Here is a 19,491-nt window from a genome sequence, read left to right on the forward strand (position 1 = left end):
CTCACCGCGCGTATGACGTCACGTCTCGATACTATGCAAATGTAAACGGTTATCATTACACAACATTCACACACCCGTGTACAAAAGACAAAGATCCCCCAGTTTAGCCTCACGACTGTTGGGGCAAGTGCTGTTAGCGAGCACCTATAAAGGCTGGAACGGGTGTTGGTGGCCAGCACCACGGCCCGGCCGCCTATGTCTCCCCGGGTGGCAATATTTTTACACATCGCACGAGGTACTCAATTGAGGCTCAGTCGACAATGTGCACACACACATGGAGCATATGGCGAGAGGGAAAAACGGGGGTGGGGGGGGGAGATGGCACGGGAGTTGGGGGGGGGCTTGCCTCGTGGTCGTGCAGTCTGTGCAAGTGGTCAAGGTGGAGGATGCAGTTGCTGGAAATGGCAGGCTCTTGTTCACTGTAGGAGTGAAGGGTGGAGAACAGGCAGCAATGGCATTCAGTGTCCAGTCGTGTAACTCTCAAGTGTACAGGCGGTGCAACTGCACCGGTGGCCACGGACCTTCGTGGCCCAAGTACATGTCAAGTGATTGCTCGAGAGCAGTGCATCTCAAACTGTGTTGGCGGACGGACCACGCCACCAATACAAACATTCCCGCGGACCACACAGCACCCCACCCCTTGTGACAAAAAGCATTCCGCTTCTCTCAATAATACAGAATGATAAGTGTTACCGGAACATAACAAATAATGCAGCTAAAAGGGTATTTTATGGGGGGGTATTTAGATCTTAGGGTTAGGGTAGTTTACCTACGGGTTATTAATTAAATATAAAACAAATGTGAATTAATGTCCAAAACACTTGATATAAACATTATCATTATTTCCAGATCAACCTTCATTTGCATGAGCCAGCGGACCACCTCGAGGGTCGTGGCAGACCACGAGTGGTCCGGGTTCGCACTTTGAGAACCAAACTTCTAGTACGCCGACCCCTGGTGGTCCGCGAGACTACTACAGGGGTCTGCTGAAAAGAAAACAAATAATAACATCCTCACAATGGAAATTAATAATTCAAACAGCAATTAGCATGTGGTGGTCTGCGAAACGTTTGGAGGTTGAAAAGGGGTCCGCACACTCGAAAGGGTTGGGAACCGCTGTTCTAAAGTCTAGATTGATGCTATGGAGTGGGCCCCCTTACCACGTGCTGTGAAAGTGATTTGTGCTGCGCTCCGCATTCACAGAGCCGCTAGGAGGCGCTGGCTCGTGTGCGTTTTGTGTTTTTTTTCTGGGCAATGATGATGATAGACGATCCCCAGCGCGACTGCGGTCAACCTGCCAACTAACATCTGTTGCGGGCAGCACTTCATTTATCCAATTAGCATCTCAGGAAGCCATTGAGTGTATCTTCAAACGAGGCATCCCATTGCATGTTTCCTCGCTCTATGCGGGTAGATTAAATCCAAAAAAGGGGTGAACAAAGCGAAATCGCGTACCATGGACCTCAACCACCCAACCTACAATGCACCGCACGCCGAGATGAGCTGCCGGCCGAGTAGCGCGTACAATGCAGTAGACTAGACGCAATGTCCCATGTCCAACCGCATAGCAGGGACAATTCAAACCGCATATTATAGTCAATTAATGGGTAGAAATAAGTTAGCAGCGTACATACGTAAAATCGCACAAAGCGCAGGAAACCTGTATCAGCTTTCCCCGCCTTATAAAAAAAAAATGAAGAGCATGCCACCCTGGGCGCCTGCCGTGCACTGATGAGCTTGATGCCCCCTTCCCCAAAACCCCCTCACGGGTCTTTGTACCCCACCAATATATTGGTAGAGGTCGTGCGGGGGCACGCTGAGGTTAGATGTAGGTGTCATGGGACCCGTGCGTGACCCCTACAGATAGAGGATTGGGGGGGGGGGGGGGGGGGAAACACCCAACATATACCATATATGTGGGAATTAAGGAAAAAAAGTGGAACAGTTTTTTTTAAAGGTGTGGGACCCAGGTAAGGAGGTGCTACAGGGCTAACATGGGTGAGTATGCGGTATGGGGGTGAACACAGCAGTGAGCGAGTGGAACAAGGTTGGACACACTGGTGGGTGACGTGTACAGGTGGGCACGACCCCCTGCACCCCACGTACCCAGGGCCTCCAGGGGGATCAGGTTGCCCTGCTCGATCCAGTTGGTGTTGGAGTAGAACTTGTTGAGAATGTGCAGCATTTGACCCAGGCTCTTCCTCGCCAGGGCTTTACTGCTCGAGTTCGCATAGTCCATGGCAATTGTGCGGAACTTGCCCAACTCCCCTCTTGCTGCACACACACAGACACAAGCACACACAATGGCCCTGAGTGTAAAGCCATAAGACCAAGCCAAGGCTGCAGGGCCCTTTAGGTGGAAACATAAGAAGAATAGGTTTGACCTTTTCTGGCAATGAAGCAAGTGTTAAGATGTTCAAACAACAAATAGATACATTTAGCAAGGAATCAAGTATGCATTAACCACACGTACTTATGGTGAATATGCAAACATGCTCTGATAATATATGCATTGTCTTTGAAACGGATTTGCCTACACTTGAGACAGCCTTTTTATGGCCTAGTCTCACCAGTGTCAGACCAGAGATCAATGCCAAAATGCCAACAGTTCAAAGCCTATGCACATATCAGAACATTTATAACTCGGGGTGAGCAGTTATATTCTTGAGACAATTTTGGTCGCGTCAAAGTATGAAAAATAAGAATAGGCTATACCATTTCTGGAAATAAAACCAGTATTAAGATGTTTTGTTGGAGTGGGTATCAATATATAATAGGTGACGTTTCGGGCAGTGTAACTTCCTAGCGTGATTTCGAAAAATGAAATGATATATAACATACAAATCCGTGAGTGTACTCACAACTTATCCAAAGACAAAGACCCCCCCTATAGCCTTAACAGACTGTTGCGGCAAGTGCTGTTAGCGAGCACCTATGAAGGCCGGCACGGCACACGAGGGGGTGGGTGGCCAGCATCACACCCGGTCGTCTTTGTCTCCCCGGTGGCGATGTTTACACACCACACCAGGTACTAATTTGAGGCTGACTCGACCTAGGGGATGACCATGACCGAGGCAGCAGGGCCTATTCGGTGGAGGCTGTTGTCAATTTATCAGGTTGAAAATTTAAATAATTTACAACATACAAGTGCGTGGGTGTCCTCACACTCACCCACCCATGTACTCACCCAGCCGTGTACCCACCCACCCGTGCACTCACCCACCCGTGTAGTCACCCAGCCGTGTACTCACCCACCCGTGTACTCACCCACTCGTGCACTCACCCACCTGTGTACTAGCCCAGCCGTGCACTCACACAGCCGTGTACTCACCCACCTGTGTACTCGCCCGCCCGTGTACTCACCCAGCCGTGTACTCGCCCACCCGTGTACTCACCCAGCCGTGTACTCACCCAGCCGTGTACTCACCCACCTGTGTACTCACCCGCCCGTGTACTCACCCACCTGTGTACTCATCCACCCGTGTACTCGCCCAGCCGTGTACTCGCCCACCTGTGTACTCACCCGCCCGTGTACTCACCCACCTGTTTACTCATCCACCCGTGCACTCGCCCAGCCGTGCACTCGCCCAGCCGTGTACTCGCCCACCCGTGTACTCGCCCAGCCGTGTACTCACCCACCCGTGTACTCACCCACCTGTGTACTCACCCAGCCGTGTACTCACCCAGCCGTGTACTCACCCATCTGCGTACTCACCCACCCGTGTATATGTACGTACACCGTGTACTCACCCACCTGTGTACTCACCAAGCCGTGTACTCACCCACCCGTGTATATGTACGTACACCGTGTACTCACCCACCTGTGTACTCAACCACCTGTGTACTCACCCACCCGTGTACTTGCCCATCTGTGTACTCACCCACCTGTGTACTCACCCACCTGTGTACTCACCCACCCGTGTACTTGCCCACCTGTGTACTTGCCCACCTGTGTACTCACCCACCTGTGTATATGTACGTACACCGTGTACTCACCCACCTGTGTACTCAACCACCTGTGTACTCACCCACCCGTGTACTTGCCCATCTGTGTACTCACCCACCTGTGTACTCACCCACCTGTGTACTCAACCACCTGTGTACTCACCCACCCGTGTACTTGCCCATCTGTGTACTCACCCACCTGTGTACTCACCCACCTGTGTACTCACCCACCTGTGTACTCACCCACCCGTGTACTTGCCCATCTGTGTACTCACCCACCTGTGTACTCACCCACCTGTGTACTCACCCACCCGTATACTCACCCACCTGTGTACTCACCCACCCGTGTACTTGCCCACCTGTGTACTCACCCACCTGTGTATATGTACGTACACCGTGTACTCACCTACCTGTGTACTCGCGGCGGGGGCACAGAAGGGGGGAGAGGTGAGAATGGGATCCCCCGTGCTAAGGGGATGATGATGAGGGGGGATGAGGGGGGATGTGGATCACCGTGGCGGGGGTGCGAGAGGGGACCCGAGCCCCCCACAGAACCTACTGTCTTGTAGTTTCTCGCAGTAAGCGAAGTAGGGGGTGATGTCGGAATAGCTCTGTTCCATTAAGTTGTTCCCGTCCACCACCTCCTGCAGAGCCTTGACGAACCTCACCGCCGACACGTTAGCTAGCAAGAGGGGGGTCAGAGACGGGTCACTCACCACCAAGCCTCACCATCACTCACCTCAACAATAAATCCCCTCACCACCTGAGTCTTACCAAGCCTCCGCTTCCCGCCAATCCCCTCACCTGAAAGCCTCAACGTCACTCAGCTCACCAATGAATCCCCTCACCACCCCGTATCTCACAATCTCCTCACCATCTCTCACCTCACCACCCCGTGTCTCACAAAGCTTCACCTTCCCGCCAATCCCCTCACCATCTCTCACCTCACCACCCCGTGTCTCACAAAACCTCACCTTCCCACCAATCTCCTCACCATCTCTCACCTCACCACCCCGTGTCTCACAAAACCTCACCTTCCCGCCAATCTCCTCACCATCTCTCACCTCACCACCCCGTGTCTCACAAAACCTCACCTTCCCGCCAATCTCCTCACCATCTCTCACCTCACCACCCCGTGTCTCACAAAGCCTTACCTTCCCACCAATCTCCTCACCATCTCTCACATCACCACCCCGTGTCTCACAAAGCCTCACCTTCCCACCAATCTCCTCACCATCTCTCACTTCACCACCCCGTGACTCACAAAGCCTCACCTTCCCGCCAACCTCCTCACCATCTCTCACCTCACCACTTCGTGTCTCACAAAGCCTCACCTTCCGACCAATCTCCTCACCATCTCTCACCTCACCACCCCGTGTCTCACAAAGCCTCACCTTCCCACCAATCTCCTCACCATCTCTCACCTCACCACCTCGTGTCTCACAAAGCCTCACCTTCCCACCAATCTCCTCACCATCTCTCACCTCACCACCCCGTGTCTCACAATGCCTCACCTTCCCACCAATCTCCTCACCATCTCTCACCTCACCACCTCGTGTCTCACAAAGCCTCACCTTCCCACCAATCTCCTCACCATCTCTCACCTCACCACCCCGTGTCTCACAATGCCTCACCTTCCCGCCAATCTCCTCACCATCTCTCACCTCACCACCCCGTGTCTCACAAAGCCTCACCTTCCCACCAATCTCCTCACCATCTCTCACCTCACCACCCCGTGTCTCACAAAGCCTCACCTTCCCACCAATCTCCTCACCATCTCTCACATCACCACCCCGTGTCTCACAAAGCCTCACCTTCCCACCAAATCCCCTCACCATCTCTCACCTTCACCACCCCGTGTCTCACAATTCCTCACCTTTCCGCCAATCCCCTCACCCGATCGCCTCACCAACTCTCGTCTCGACAATTAATAATTTAATTACCTCACCTCACCACCATCTCTCGCCTCACCAATTAATCCCCTCACCAATTAATCCCCTCACGCGGTGTCGAGGTCGCCGCTTGTTGCAAGAGGTTCACGGTTCGCATCTAGCGGCCGCCCCAGTTAATGCTTCGCTGTGAATTTAACCACCGGCGTGTTGAACGCAAGAGTATGCCGTTGTGTCCCAGCATCATCGTACACATAACGTTAAAAAAAAGATACGCAGCACACGACTCAATTGTGATGATACACAGCAGCGGCAGCAGTCATCCCACCCTACTAGCAGCAGACGAATGCGTGCTTGCAGGTCAAAGGGACAACTTGCCACTCGGGGATGCCCTGCCACACGTGTAGAGATGTGATGTGATAAAGCGCTCTGAGACTCCGTAGGGCGCTATGTTAACAAAAAAAAACAAATAATTGTTGAAGTTCCACCTTCCCACCGATCAATCCCTTCACCACTAAGCCTCGCCATCACTCACCTCGCCAATCAATCCCCTCACCACAACCATCTCACCACCTCTCCTCTCTCCCCTCTCGTCCTTCGTCTCCAAAGCGTCTCTCCCATAGCCTCCCGATATCTCCCTGCGGCTCATCCCTTATCCCCCTCACCTTCCCCCCACCATCACCACACCGACCCGCTCCCATCACCTCCCCGCACCTTCTCACCTTGGTAGTACGCCCCGATGAGCGTGGCCGGCGTGAGCGGCGAGAGACCCTCCAAGGCGCCCGGCGCGAGTCCCGCTTTGCCCTCGAGGAACTTCGCCACAGCCCTCAGTGCCCCGGTCTCCGTCACGGACTCGTCCGTGTGGTTGGCCAGATACGTGCCCAGGGAGGCCTGGTTCGGGTAGAACCCCGCGGCGGGGTCGCGGACCAGGGTCAGGGTGAAGATCAGGGTCAAGGCGAAGGGCACGGCGAAGGTCATGGTTAGCGAGCGATGGACGCACAGGCAGGTGTGGGTGATCGTGAGCGTGAGTGACAAAGCTGACGGGTAAGATGATTTAGGCAGGCGCCATCTGTGAGACTCTTGACGGATGAAGGATTTCAAGAGAGGGTTGTCGGAATTGTGCGGTTGACGTATTAGTGAGTGACGTGCCAATGTGACACACACACACAGCCTGGATCTGGTTCTGAGCAGGGTCAGTTATACTCTGGTGTCTTCACTGCCTGGACCTTGGCCCCCGTGTCTCTTATTCGTCGGACATAGGGCCGACGGATAAGAGACACGGTTATCGCTTTAATTGTATTTGCTGTTTAACGCTTTATCAAACGAAAAAAAACGCAATCATATCTTGAACGGGTTTTGAATGACACGCGCGAACATGTTACGGGGCACTTAAAATAGAGATTTGTGGGCCTTAAAATTAAAAATTTCAGATTTTCAGATTTTTTTTCCTGTGGTTTGTGTCCTATAAGCTACCTTTGTAGCAAATTTCTAGCTTCTACCTTGTCGAGAAGTACCCGAGAGGTTTTTGAGACGCAGATATCAAGGTCTTTATTTATTTCGACAGTTAAGCCAGTCTTCTCATCTTAAAGCCACATAGCAACACCGCTCCCTCCTGGCAGACTAATTGACTATGCAGGCCGGACCTGTGTACATGTAACGCGTAGGGACTACTACCACTGAGGATTCCCTTGGCGAGACTGCAGCAGGGAATGGTTAAGATGAGATGTGTTGTTTATTTTAGCTAACGCTTCACTGAGTGTCATGACTGTTGCAGGCCTACCACGTTTGCGCAAGTTGGGGGTAATAGTTGCTTCTCTATCATCCCCAATGAGTAATATACGGTGTAATTTATTTCAAAACGTGGCAAATTTGGACCATGATGCTGGCACACAATAGCAGATGGTGCGTAGTAGTATTTTAATGGCTACTACCACCACATTAACGACGGCCGCTGGATTCGAACCAAGAACTCCTGCAACAAACGGAGTACGCGATACCTCTAGACCGTGAAACCTGGCTATGAGCTGCTGGGACTTTTAAGCAAGCGCAATGTGGATGTAGATCCTTATTTCTTATTCACTTAATGATACACGTCTATTTTGTTGTCCTTCCCCCGCACCTCCGATTAGCACGGTTGGCTACGTAGGGTGCGAAAGAAGTTCAACATACATACAAGGGAGACCTAAATCTCTGGTTAATGCTCAGATGGGTGATTTGCACCAGGACTTGCCAGGTTTAGGCGACTCTATGTAAATATATGGGGTCTATACTCTTTGCTTCTTTCGGTAAAGTAACTTAGGTAGAAAAATAAGAGAGCTCTCGCCTACTTCAGCGGTGTTTTCTTGCTGTGGTTGTCCAACCTGATGACGATTGCTTGTGTTGCGATCGAAACGTCGTGACCTATTATTTTTCTGCCTACGTGACTTTACCGAAAGAACCAAAGAGTATGGTTTCCTGCAGTCACGAAAACTTCAAATCAGGATTCTATGGGTTCTCTTTGTAAGTAATTTATGATCGGGCTGAGACCCTTAACTCACTACACCCTCACCGACCACCGGTCGTCTCGTTACACCCATGAGTATATTGGCTACACCAATTAGTCGATCAGATAGGTTGCGTGTGGTGGGGTAAAGTGTGGGTACTCCGAACCTCTTCCAAGAGCTGAGAAAACGTGGAGGGGAGTAGAGTGAGATGAGAGGAGAGGGGTAGGAGAGTGCATGAAGGGGAGAGGTAGGAGAGTGCATGGAGGGGAGTGGAGTGAGATGATAGGGTAGGGGTAGGAGAGTGTGTGGAGGGGAGAAGAGTGAGATGAGAGGGTAGGGGTAGGAGAGTGTGTGGAGGGGAGTAGAGTGAGATGAGAAGGTAGGGGTAGGAGAGTGTGTGGAGGGGAGTGGAGTGAGATGAGAGGGGAGAGGCAGGAGAGTGTGTGGAGGGGAGTGGAGTGAGATGAGCGGGGAGAGGTAGGAGAGTGCGTGGAGGGGAGTAGAGTGAGATGAGAGGGTAGGGATAGTAGAGTGCGTGGAGGGAATTAGAGTGAGATGAGAGGGGAGAGGTAGGAGAGTGCGTGAAGAGGAGTAGAGTGAGATGAGAGGGAGAGGTAGGAGAGTGTGTGGAGGGGAGTAGAGTGAGATGGGAGGGTAGGGGTAGGAGAGTGTGTGGAGGGGAGTAGCGTGAGGGAAGAGGGAGAGGTAGGAGAGTGCGTGGAGGGGAGTAGAGTGAGATGAGAGGGTAGGGGTAGGAGAGTGCGTGGAGGGGTGTAGAGTGAGATGAGAGGGAGAGGTAGGAGAGTGTGTGGAGGGGAGTAGCGTGAGGGAAGAGGGAGAGGGAGCAGAGGACGTGGAGGGGAGTAGAGTGAGATGAGAGGGTAGGGGTAGGAGAGTGTGTGGAGGGGAGTAGAGTGAGATGAGAGGGTAGGGGTAGGAGAGTGCGTGGAGGGGAGTAGAGTGAGATGAGAGGGTAGGGGTAGGAGAGTGCGTGGAGGGGAGTAGAGTGAGATGAGAGGGTAGGGGTAGGAGAGTACGTGGAGGGGAGTAGAGTGAGATGAGAGGGTAGGGGTAGGAGAGTGCGTGGAGGGGAGTAGAGTGAGATGAGAGGGTAGGGGTAGGAGAGTACGTGGAGGGGAGTAGCGTGAGGGAAGAGATATGAGAGTGGGGTGGGGGGGTAGCGTGAGGTGAGAGAAGTTTCCAGGGGCGAGTCCACGGAGGATCTTGAAGACGGAGATTGCGATCTTGAAACTGATTTGGAATGGGATTGGGAGCCAGTGGATGGATTGGAGCGCTGGGCTGATGTGATCTCATTCAGGAGTCTGGTGGTGCAACTTTCGGATCATATGGCGTTTGTAGATGATGAATTTGTGGAGTTGTTATATTGTTGTTAAAAATAAGAGGTCATAAACCTTAGGCGAGGTGGTGTCGGTTGGTTAATCATTGCGCGGTCCGTCTTCGGCAATCAGTAGACACTTGTGACAGATAAATGTGCAACGCGCGTTTTGGTGGCTCAAGTTTATTTTGTGTAACCGGGTGAGCACTCCGAGGGACGAGGATGAGTCATAGTTCATAGTTCCATTTATTTGGTATAGCACTGTGAGCCATTCGGCTCTTGAATCAGGTGCCACAATCACCCGGGTCATCAAACTGACTTTTTTAAAGATAAAAACTAGCACAGCAATGCAACACAGATGAAAGAGATAACAATGGGATAGACATCAAACCAGATATACATTGGTGCAAAAATAACTTCGTTCAGAGTATAAATGGAAAACAGTGCACAAACATCGGATATTAACTGAAATACATTTCCAGGAACAAAAGCTGTTTCCAAATTTACTTTTGAAATTCACACTTCTCCCGTCAAATACACGCCACACGTGTGTGGGTGTCACACGTGTTAGCACGCACGGCTTCGCGTCAGCTGGCTCAGTCGGGATCGGCGACCCGTAAACGTATTTCCCTACCCGGCACACCACGTCCCACATAGGGGCCATCCATAAATGACGTCACGCACCTAGGGGTGGGGGTCAGACATTTGTGACGATGTGTGACGAGGGAAGAGGGGGGTTGGGAAATGTGACGTCACATCAAAATGCGCAACTTAAAAAAATATAAACATGTTCTACTTAATTAAAGATACTTTTTAATAAATGTTTTCTACTACATCAGAGTGCAGTGGCACATTAAATACGCAATTACAATGACAATAGTTTAAAGCGATTTGAAGCATCTTTTATATATTTTTGGGGGGGGGAGGGGAGCAGACCTTTGTGACGTCATATTTGAGGGGGGTCGGACTTTTTGTGACGCCGTGTGACGAGGGGGGGGGGGGGTCAAAACTCGTCGAAAATCGCTTGACGTCATTTATGGACGGCCCCATACCTCTCCTCGCTATGGCCGTGGCTACTGCTGTTCATTTTACTCGAGTCTCACCAGTGGATCTGGAAAAAATGAGTGCGAAATTAAGCGTCCCAATGATGTAATTCAAATAGTACGTGGCATTTCATTAACGTTTATAATTTCTACGTGTTACTGAATTACACACCTCCTCGCTGTGACTGGTAATTTATACTTAAGTGCCACGTTAAATGGCTATTGGTTATTTGCATTCACATTACCATACCTGTCACCCCCTAATCAGTGCCGACCTTATTCAGACCCTATTGGTTATCTCGTGTCCTTATAAATTTCAACGTTCATCCTACAAAGTCCCATCACAAGGAAGAAACACAAACAAATAAACCACTTCTTTTGCCCGCATTGAAACGGCTGTACGCCGCATGGACCTGAAAACTCAATTTCCCTGTACAAGAATACGGGGTAAACCGTATATGGGTTCACAGCTATGCATTACATTTCCTGGGGTAATTTGAATGCATTTTTGTCCCTTGAACACGCAGCTGGAACGTGATTGTTATTCCCATTCAAAACGCGTTTTTAAAAAAAATCGCGATCCGCATCACGGCTTCCGTAACACCCTTCAACTTCTTCCGGCCTGCTTCTCAAGGGGAACAGAAGCCTGCCCGTCCCCCGGCTCTCACTGCGCGGTTCGGGCAGTAGAGCCAGGCGAGGTCGTTGCGCTTGGAGAGAAGGACCACGAATCGCGGCCGCCGCGCTCCGGGGAGGCATGGAGACTACTCTGGCGCTGCCCAAGCGGCCTTTCTCCGTGCGGCTAAGCGCCGAGGTGGACGTGGGCCTCGTGCTGCTCACGGCGCTGGCGCTATGGAGCCGGCTAGGGGGTCTCGCGTACCCTGGCGCCGTGGTGTGAGTGGGGGAGACGTCGGGGGAGACGGGCGGAACTCCGGGGATCGTGGGGATACAGATAGAGAGAGATGGGGTGGCGAGGGGGGCGCATGGGGACACAGGGAGACACCGGGAGGGAGAGAGAGGGGGTGGGGGAGCGAGCCAGAGAGATACTGACAGGGCGACACGGGGCGACACGTTAAAGACATAAACACAGGAAGACACGGTGGCATTATGAAACATGGCAATCGCTCCAAAAACAACGAGCACATCTAAAATCAAGCGAGTTGGCACAATGGGGAGCACAGGTGGTGCATCTGCCAGCCATCTAAGTTAACCCATAACACCTTGGTCCGTCCCATGACATCCTTCCAGGAGAGAGCTTTCGACGCTTAAAGTGGCCTCAAAGTGCACCTAGCCTGGCACAAGCGCTGTGGTGACGTCCCCGTCACTTAGTGGCGAACGACGGGTTTTTTTTAATTATGATTTGTGATGCGCACGGTGTATGTAGTATGTGCAATTTAGTGATACTGTATATGTATTCGACTTGTACTGAGTCGTGCGTGCAGTCGACGTAATGTGTGTAATGAGCGTGACTGGTATGATCGGAGTGCAACCTTTTTTTCGTGGTGGGTTGCAATGCAGGGCACTAAAACAAAATACAAGCTCGCATGCCTATAAAGAGTCAACCACCTCGTCTATACTGCTCAATCGGGGGTAAAAGGTTCCTGACGAGCAGTAAACTTTGACAATGTACGTCAATGTGCAGGGTGTGAAATCGCAATAATTGCTGACGACACAGCCAAACATAGCATCTAGGCTCCCCGATGGCAGTGTATTTATCGCCGAAATCCTCTGCTCGTTATCTCGTGCTGGCTGTCACCCCATGTCCAGTCACATTTTCGGTCATCATCCCGTTGAGCAGTTTTGTGTCTTGCCAAAGCGACCTTCTTGCTTAAGTCACTACGATATGTAACCTTAACGTGAGAGGTGTTTTTGTTGTTGCAGCAAGTGTTAATACATCGAAACCGTAATATATTTGTTTTGGTTCGCCAACCAAACCCAAAAGTCAATTGTTAATCTCAATGATGTCTCCGATTTGTTCTCTGGTCCGTGTGTTCCTCTTTCTGTAATTATTCCGTAATATACTGCTGCGTGGAGTTCTTTATATTTTACTGATTTTTTTTTCTAATTTCAAACATATACCCCCTCCCCCACGCAGCTTTGTGTATTTTTTCAGCCTTTGATTTATTTTCCGTTCATCTGTCGTCTCCCCCTGCACTGAAATTATGTCCAAGCATAAAAACAATGCATGCAATAACAATGTGAAATACAACATCCTATCGTGAAAATCGACATCGTATTTTATTTTATTATGACATTATGCTGTGGAATTAAGTGGACTTGCAAATGATTGACTGGCACCAGTGGTGTCAAGATCGGCCTCTGTGGAGGAGGCTCGTGAAGGACGCTACTGAGCAGTGCCAGGCTAAGTTGCGATTTGAGGCTACAGGGCAGTTGGAGACAGAGGAACGACGCTCACAACAACGCGTGGAGCGACGGGTGGCTAAAACGCAGCAAGGTGGCAAAGCGGGGAACACAGGCAGTGCATCTGTCAGTCATCTCAGTCAACCCATGGCACCTGGGTCTGTCCCGTGACCCACCAGCAGTGAGCCTTTTACACTTCACGTGATAGTCTTGAAGTGCACCTACCCAGGTACAATCACTGCGGTGATGCCTCTTCCACGAAGTCGATAATAGCGCCTGTTCTATATGTTTGCGAAGTTATGTATACGTGTGTCTCTGTCCGTACAGATTTGACGAAGTGTACTACGGGCAGTTTGTGAGTCTCTATGTGAATGGGGTGTTCTTCGTGGATCACAGTGGGCCTCCGCTCGGACACATGCTGCTGGCGCTGGGCGGTATGAGCACACACACACGTCTAACACACAAGGCAGTTGAAGACAGTCGCCTTCCACGTGTAACACGTGTGTAACACATGTTACACAAATTTGTGATCGCATTCATCTCCCGTGCTGTTTTCCTGTGTCTCCTTGTGTCACCCTACATCTCTCTGTGTCTCTATGTGTCACCCGTGTCTCGTTTTATCTCTTTGTGTGACCCCTGTGCAACCACATTTTTTCCTTGTCACCTTATGTTGCCCTACTTCTTCCTGTCTCTTCGTGTGACTCCGTTGTTGCTGCGTATCTTCCGGTGTCTCCTCCTTGTCTCTTCAAAAGTGTTTGCGAAGAAATGTACCACCATGTTTACCTCGTTGCTCAAACCGGATATAAACCCTCCAACCTAACGGTGTGCCGCAACATATGGCTACCTAAGCGGAGCGGTGGCATGCCGATCATTGCAGAGGATCGCGGGTTCGAGCAATGCGGCCGACCTGGTCAATAATGCGGGTGTACCGAATATGGTTATTGAGCGTGATCTGTTTCGCAGTGGACGTGAAAGATCCCGTGAAGGTATTCGAAAAAGAGTAGGCCATGGTGTGGGTGTCACGTCGCGGTCCAACGTTGAATGCTACAGTACTCGGAAACGACCTAATAGGGTACAAGCTACATGGCACCTGCCCACTGTAAAACCACGGTAGACTGTGCCAATCTCTGCCTTTCTTCGCAATTGCCTCATGCTCTGAAGGGTTGACTACCAGCTGTGCTCGTTCGTTTGCAAGTGTCTGCACCAATCCGCTCGGCAATATATCCATAATGTCCCTTGTGCCTCCCGATATCTCCCCATGTCTCACCTATCTAATTCCTCCCCCACCCACATCTCCCCGTGTCTCCCGCCCCCACAGCATACCTGGGTGACTTCAATGGAAACTTCACGTGGGAGCGAATTGGAGCAGGTGACAAGTCCAGGGGGGGAATTCCCCCCCATTTGTCCCGCTCCTTCTACCTCTTCTCATTTCTCCCCAATCCTCTCTCCTGTCTTCATAGCATAAACACAGACTCATGTTCTAACTACATTCCCTTCTCTAGACTATCTACCTGCTTATCTAGAATCTACCTGTCAATCTATGAAGTTACCAATCTATGAAGTTCCCATGCCTCCCCGTACCTCCGTACATCTCCCCGTGCTAACCCGTGTCTCCCCACTTGTCCCCGTGCATCTCCCTGTAGAGTATAACGCGGCAGTGCCCGTGCGCGCCCTGCGCGCCGTGCCGGCGTTGTGCGGGGCACTGACCGTGCCACTCGCTTACCTCATCTCGTCGCAGCTTGGACTCTCTCCCCTCGGTGCCTTCCTCGCCGGCCTGCTGATGCTCATGGGTACGGGGACCAATGGGGAGACATGGGGAGACACGGGGCCCACAGGGAGATAAGGGGGCCCCATGGGGAGACAAGGAGGGACACGGGGACCAACAGGGACCCATGGGGACCCACAAGGAGGCATCCAGACCAACCCAGCCTCAACAATAACCACCCGGACCCACCCAGACTCATATAGACCAATGCAAACCCACCTAGATCCTAACCCAGTGATATTCAGACTCGTATCAACATACCCAGTGTGTATGTGTACAGGCAATGGACTGTGTATGTGTATATATCTATGCGTGGTGTATATATCTTTAAGTGTGTCTCTGTATATCTTTGTGTGTATGTCTTCGTCTCTGTGTGTGCATAGACAATGTGGTCTTTGTGTATATCTATGTGTGTGTCTCTATGTCTTTGTGCCTGTGTGTCTGTGTGAACAGACAATGCGCTGCTGACTCAGTCTCGCTTCGTGCTGCTGGAGCCACTTCTCATCTGCTTCTCGCTTCTCTCCGTGCTGTGCGCCCTGAAACTCCGCGCAGCGCGGTACGGGCACCTGCAGTGCCTACACCGGTTGGGGTTCGAGTTGGTTAGGGGCAGAGTCACGGGGAGGGTAGTGGTTAGAATTAGAGCAAATTGGCCAAGCACAGGTGCGTTGAGCCAGCCAAAAAAGGTGTTTGTGTGCGTGTGTATATGTTTGATAGTGTTATCATGTGTGTGTTTCTGTGGGAAGAGCTGTAATGTAGCGGTTAGCACGCTGCACTACGAACATGGCGACCCGTGTTCAATTCCCGCTCACAGTCAACACCAGGGATGATTATCTGGGCCGGACCTAGGCCTCGCCTAGGTCGACTCAGCCTCAAATGAGTACCTGGTGCGGTCTGTACACATCGGCACTGGGGAGACAAAGGCTGCCCGGCGTGGTGTTTGACACCCACCCGTGCACTGTGCTAGCCTTAATTGGTGCTTGTGAACAGCACTTACCCCAACAGACTGCTAAAGGCTACGTGGGGGATCTTTGTTTTTGTCATTTGTGTTCGTTCCGCAGGTCATTTTCGGTGAGCTGGTGGGGGTGGCTGCTGGCCACGGGAACGGCATGCGGACTCGCGATTGGGTAAGATCCCGTAGCCCCAACGCGACCCCTGCCACTAAAATGCTTTTTGTTTTGGTGCCATTTCTTAATTTTGGTTATAAATTTTTAATTTTGCTTGGTAGTAGGGTTTTTGATGTAGGATTTTGCGGCCCATATTATCCATAAGAGAGGTTTTTGTGTTAGATCGCGTAAATATATAAATGTGTCGTTAAACCCGCCACCAACCGACACAGCCAATTAGTAAGATTTGTCACGTAAACAGAACATGCCAATTCGTTACTGGTATAGCACACCGGTATTGTTATTGCAACTGCTATTGCTAACACTGCCCCTACAAATAACACTACGACGATCCCTACCACTCAGTACCAGTATCACTACCACATTATACCTAACCACTAACACTACCCTTCTCAAATCTGCTCAAGTCCCACCCCATGCCACCTCCTCTTGCCGATTATAACTACAATGCTTTACTGTAATGTTCTCTTCCCAACCTCCAAGTTGCTTGACCTACCCTGTAGAAACAGCCCCACTCACTCTGCTGTGTGTGTGTGTGTACGCAGGGTGAAATACACGGGTGTTCTCACCCTTCTGCTGGTGTGCGCACTGGCGGCGAGCGACATATGGCGTCTGGCAGGAGATCGCACGTTGACTCACGTGAGACACGGAGACGTGGAGAGAAGGGGACACAGAACACGGAGACATGGAGAGAGGGGGACACAGGGACACGGGACAACAGAAATGACACAGGATATGCATGGAACGCAAGACTGCGTGTGTGTGTGTGTCTATAAAAGTCCGAAGCGTTTGTGTAGTCATTAAGCACACAACGCGACAAGCCCAGTCAGTCCGAGTTTGATTCACACTCACGACAAATAACAGTGTGAGCGCAGTTATGTTTGTGTGTGTCTGTAACCTTTGTGTGTGTTTGTGTATTGACACACACACACGCACGTGCCTGCTTGTGTAGCTGTGCGTGTGCGCGCACGTGGTGGCTCGGGTGGCCGGGCTCCTGCTGCTGCCGCTGCTACTCTACGTCGCCACCTTCTGGCTTCACCTGCAGCTGCTGCAAAACGCGGGGCCCCACGACCACCTCATGAGCAGCGCCTTCCAGGCCTCACTCAAGGTGAGAGACGCGCAAGGGGGAGACATGGGGGGAGACGCACGGGGAGACATGGGGGGAGACGCACGGGGAGATGCACAGGGAGACATGGGGGGAGACACGGGGAGACGCACGGGGAGACTGGGGGGAGACACACGGGGAGACATGGGGGGAGACACGGGGAGACGCACAGGGAGACATGGGGGGAGACACGGGGAGACGCACGGGGAGACATGGGGGGAGACACGGGGAGATGCACAGGGAGACATGGGGGGAGACACGGGGAGACGCACGGGGAGACATGGGGGGAGACACACGGGGAGACGCACGGGGAGACGCACGGGGAGACGCATGGGGAGACATGGGGGGAGACGCACGGGGAGACATGGGGGGAGACGCACGGGGAGACATGGGGGGAGACACACGGGGAGACGCACGGGGAGACATGGGGGGAGACGCACGGGGAGACGCATGGGGAGACATGGGGGGAGACACACGGGGAGACATGGGGGGAAACACACGGGGAGACGCACGGGGAGACATGGGGGAGACGCACAGGGAGACGCATGGGGAGACATGGGGGAGATGCACGGGGAGACGCATGGGGAGACACGCACGGGGAGACGCATGGGGAGACATGGGGGGAAACTCACGGGGAGATGCACGGGGAGACATGGGGGGAAACACACGGGGGGGACACGGGGGGAACATGGGGAAAACATACAGGAAGTCTCATCTGAGTACTTGCTGTGGTGTGCAAACATCACCACTGGAGAAACAAAGGCACCCACCTCCTCGTATGCCGTGCATTCATAGGTGCACACTAAAAGCGCTTGCACCAAAAGTCTAGTAGAGGTTATACGGGGGGGGTTCTTTGTGTGTGTGTGTGTGCAGGGTGGGCTGGCTCGCATCACTCAGGGCCAGCCCCTGGAGGTGGCGTTTGGTTCGCAAGTGACGCTGCGCAGCGTGCACACCCCCTGCTGGCTGCATTCCCACTTTGACGTCTACCCCATCACGTGCGTCTCGCTCGCTCGCTCACTTGCACAGCACCATTGGCTACGTACGATGTGAAAGAAGTTCAACAGACTTGTATACTCACTGACCCGCTTGCTCACACACACTCATTCACTGACATACTCACACTGACTCATATAACAAAGATCCCAATATAGCCTCAACATACTTTTGGGACAAGTGCTCTTCACAAGCACCTATGACGGCCGGCACGGCACACGAGGGGTGGGTTTTCTCTCCAAAGTGGCGATGTTTACACACCGCACCGGGCACTCATTTGAGGCTGAGTCGACCTAGGCGAGGCCCAGGACCGGTTCAGATAATTGTCACTAATCTATGCAATAACCCACACACATTCACCTACCCCCCCCCCCCCACCGTGACTCTTCGTGACCCCCAGGTACGCGGACGGGCGAGGCAGCTCCCACCAGCAGCAGGTGACGTGCTACCCATACAAGGACATCAACAACTGGTGGATCATCAAGCACCCACACAGGTGACTTGTCACCACCCGATCCTCACCGCACAGGTGACCCTTCACAACACAGTCCTCGCCACCCAATCCGGTCCACCCGATCGTCACCACACAGGTTATTACTTACCACCCAGTCGTCACCACTCGGTACCGCACAGGTGACTCCTCTCCACACGGGTAACTCGTCACCACCTGATACTCACCACACGGGGCCCTGTTGTGTTGCTATGGTGGGTGTGGGGTGCACGGTGGGTATAGTATTTGTGGTGTGTGTGGCGTGGTGTGTATGACGTTAGTGGGGAGCGGTGGTACAGTGCTTGGCGCACTGACGAATATCTTAACCGGTCCTGGGCCTCCCCTAGGTCAACTCAGTCTTAAATGAGTACCTGGTGTAGTGTGTAGTAAACATCGCCACTGGGGAGGCAAGGGTGGCCAGGTGTGATGCTAGCCTCCCATCCCTCTCATGCTGTGCCGGCCTTCATAAGTGCTACTCGCAATCAGCATTTGCTAAGGCTACACGGGGTATTTTTGTCTTGTGATATTAATCATTTTTGTGTGGCTGTGTGCGGTGCAGTCAGTCCCTGGTGGTCGACTCTCCCCCGGTCCCCGTGCGGCATGGTGACATCGTGCAGCTCCTCCACGGCATCTCGACAAAGCTCCTCAACAGGTGCCGGCTACACCGTTGGAGCACTGCTACATCAGTATCCACTACACCGATATCCACCATACCAAGCCACCACTCTGTACCACCACACGGCACCACACGTAATACGCCACACTACACCACGTCGGATAACACGACACGTGCCACACGACACAGTCCCACACCTCGCTACACCACGATACACCACCCCGCATACGGCACACCGCACCACCCTTATCGCCACAGCAGCAGCGGCAGGAGCAGCAGCAGCAGCATACCACACACGACGCGCCACGCTCGCCGTCTCTGGGGGTGCGGGCGCTCACCTCCCG

At 52.3% G+C, this 19,491-nt stretch overlaps 2 protein-coding genes across 5 annotated transcripts in view; one reads left to right on the forward strand and one right to left on the reverse strand.

The window, feature by feature from the left end:
- POMT1 (protein O-mannosyltransferase 1) overlaps positions 1 to 19,491 on the forward strand; it is a 50,303-nt gene that overhangs the window by 23,995 nt on the left and 6,817 nt on the right. The window contains exons 1-11 of one of the 4 annotated variants that reach the window (XM_032973000.2): positions 11,289 to 11,587; positions 13,382 to 13,488; positions 14,373 to 14,423; positions 14,698 to 14,844; positions 15,273 to 15,375; positions 15,878 to 15,943; positions 16,489 to 16,582; positions 16,896 to 17,051; positions 17,922 to 18,043; positions 18,442 to 18,537; positions 19,091 to 19,183. In XM_032973000.2, the coding sequence (XP_032828891.2) occupies positions 11,451 to 11,587; positions 13,382 to 13,488; positions 14,373 to 14,423; positions 14,698 to 14,844; positions 15,273 to 15,375; positions 15,878 to 15,943; positions 16,489 to 16,582; positions 16,896 to 17,051; positions 17,922 to 18,043; positions 18,442 to 18,537; positions 19,091 to 19,183 (1,172 nt within the window). In that variant the 5' untranslated portion in view covers positions 11,289 to 11,450. Of the gene's footprint in view, positions 1 to 11,288; positions 11,588 to 11,723; positions 13,284 to 13,381; positions 13,489 to 14,372; positions 14,424 to 14,697; positions 14,845 to 15,272; positions 15,376 to 15,877; positions 15,944 to 16,488; positions 16,583 to 16,895; positions 17,052 to 17,921; positions 18,044 to 18,441; positions 18,538 to 19,090; positions 19,184 to 19,491 lie in introns of those variants that run through there. The other 3 variants (XM_032973001.2, XM_076074792.1, XM_076074791.1) reach the window with 3 other exon arrangements.
- Positions 19 to 7,347, reverse strand: LOC142931173 (von Willebrand factor A domain-containing protein 7-like). The gene is made up of 5 exons (XM_076074710.1): positions 6,557 to 7,347; positions 4,505 to 4,627; positions 2,107 to 2,274; positions 347 to 419; positions 19 to 31 (listed from the first exon to the last, which is right to left on the reverse strand). The coding sequence occupies exons 1-5, from the start codon at positions 6,810 to 6,812 to the stop codon at positions 19 to 21; spliced, it is 633 nt and encodes a 210-aa protein (XP_075930825.1). The 5' UTR covers positions 6,813 to 7,347.

This window comes from Petromyzon marinus, chromosome 50 (assembly GCF_048934315.1).
Source record: "Petromyzon marinus isolate PM22_M1 ecotype Great Lakes invasive population chromosome 50, UKy_Petmar_22M1.pri1.0, whole genome shotgun sequence".
Taxonomy (NCBI): domain Eukaryota; kingdom Metazoa; phylum Chordata; class Hyperoartia; order Petromyzontiformes; family Petromyzontidae; genus Petromyzon; species Petromyzon marinus.

What these genes read in the sequence shown, in the direction of transcription:
- LOC142931173 (XM_076074710.1), bottom strand. Translation starts at nt 6,812, where the DNA reads ATGACCTTCGCCGTGCCCTTCGCCTTGACCCTGATCTTCACCCTGACC. An exon ending in CATCGGGGCGTACTACCAAG is followed by an intron (nt 4,628 to 6,556) that starts GTGAGAAGGTGC and finishes CCCTCTTGCTAG; the next exon opens with CTAACGTGTCGGCGGTGAGG. An exon ending in GATCCCCCTGGAGGCCCTGG is followed by an intron (nt 420 to 2,106) that starts GTACGTGGGGTG and finishes TCACTCCTACAG; the next exon opens with TGAACAAGAGCCTGCCATTT.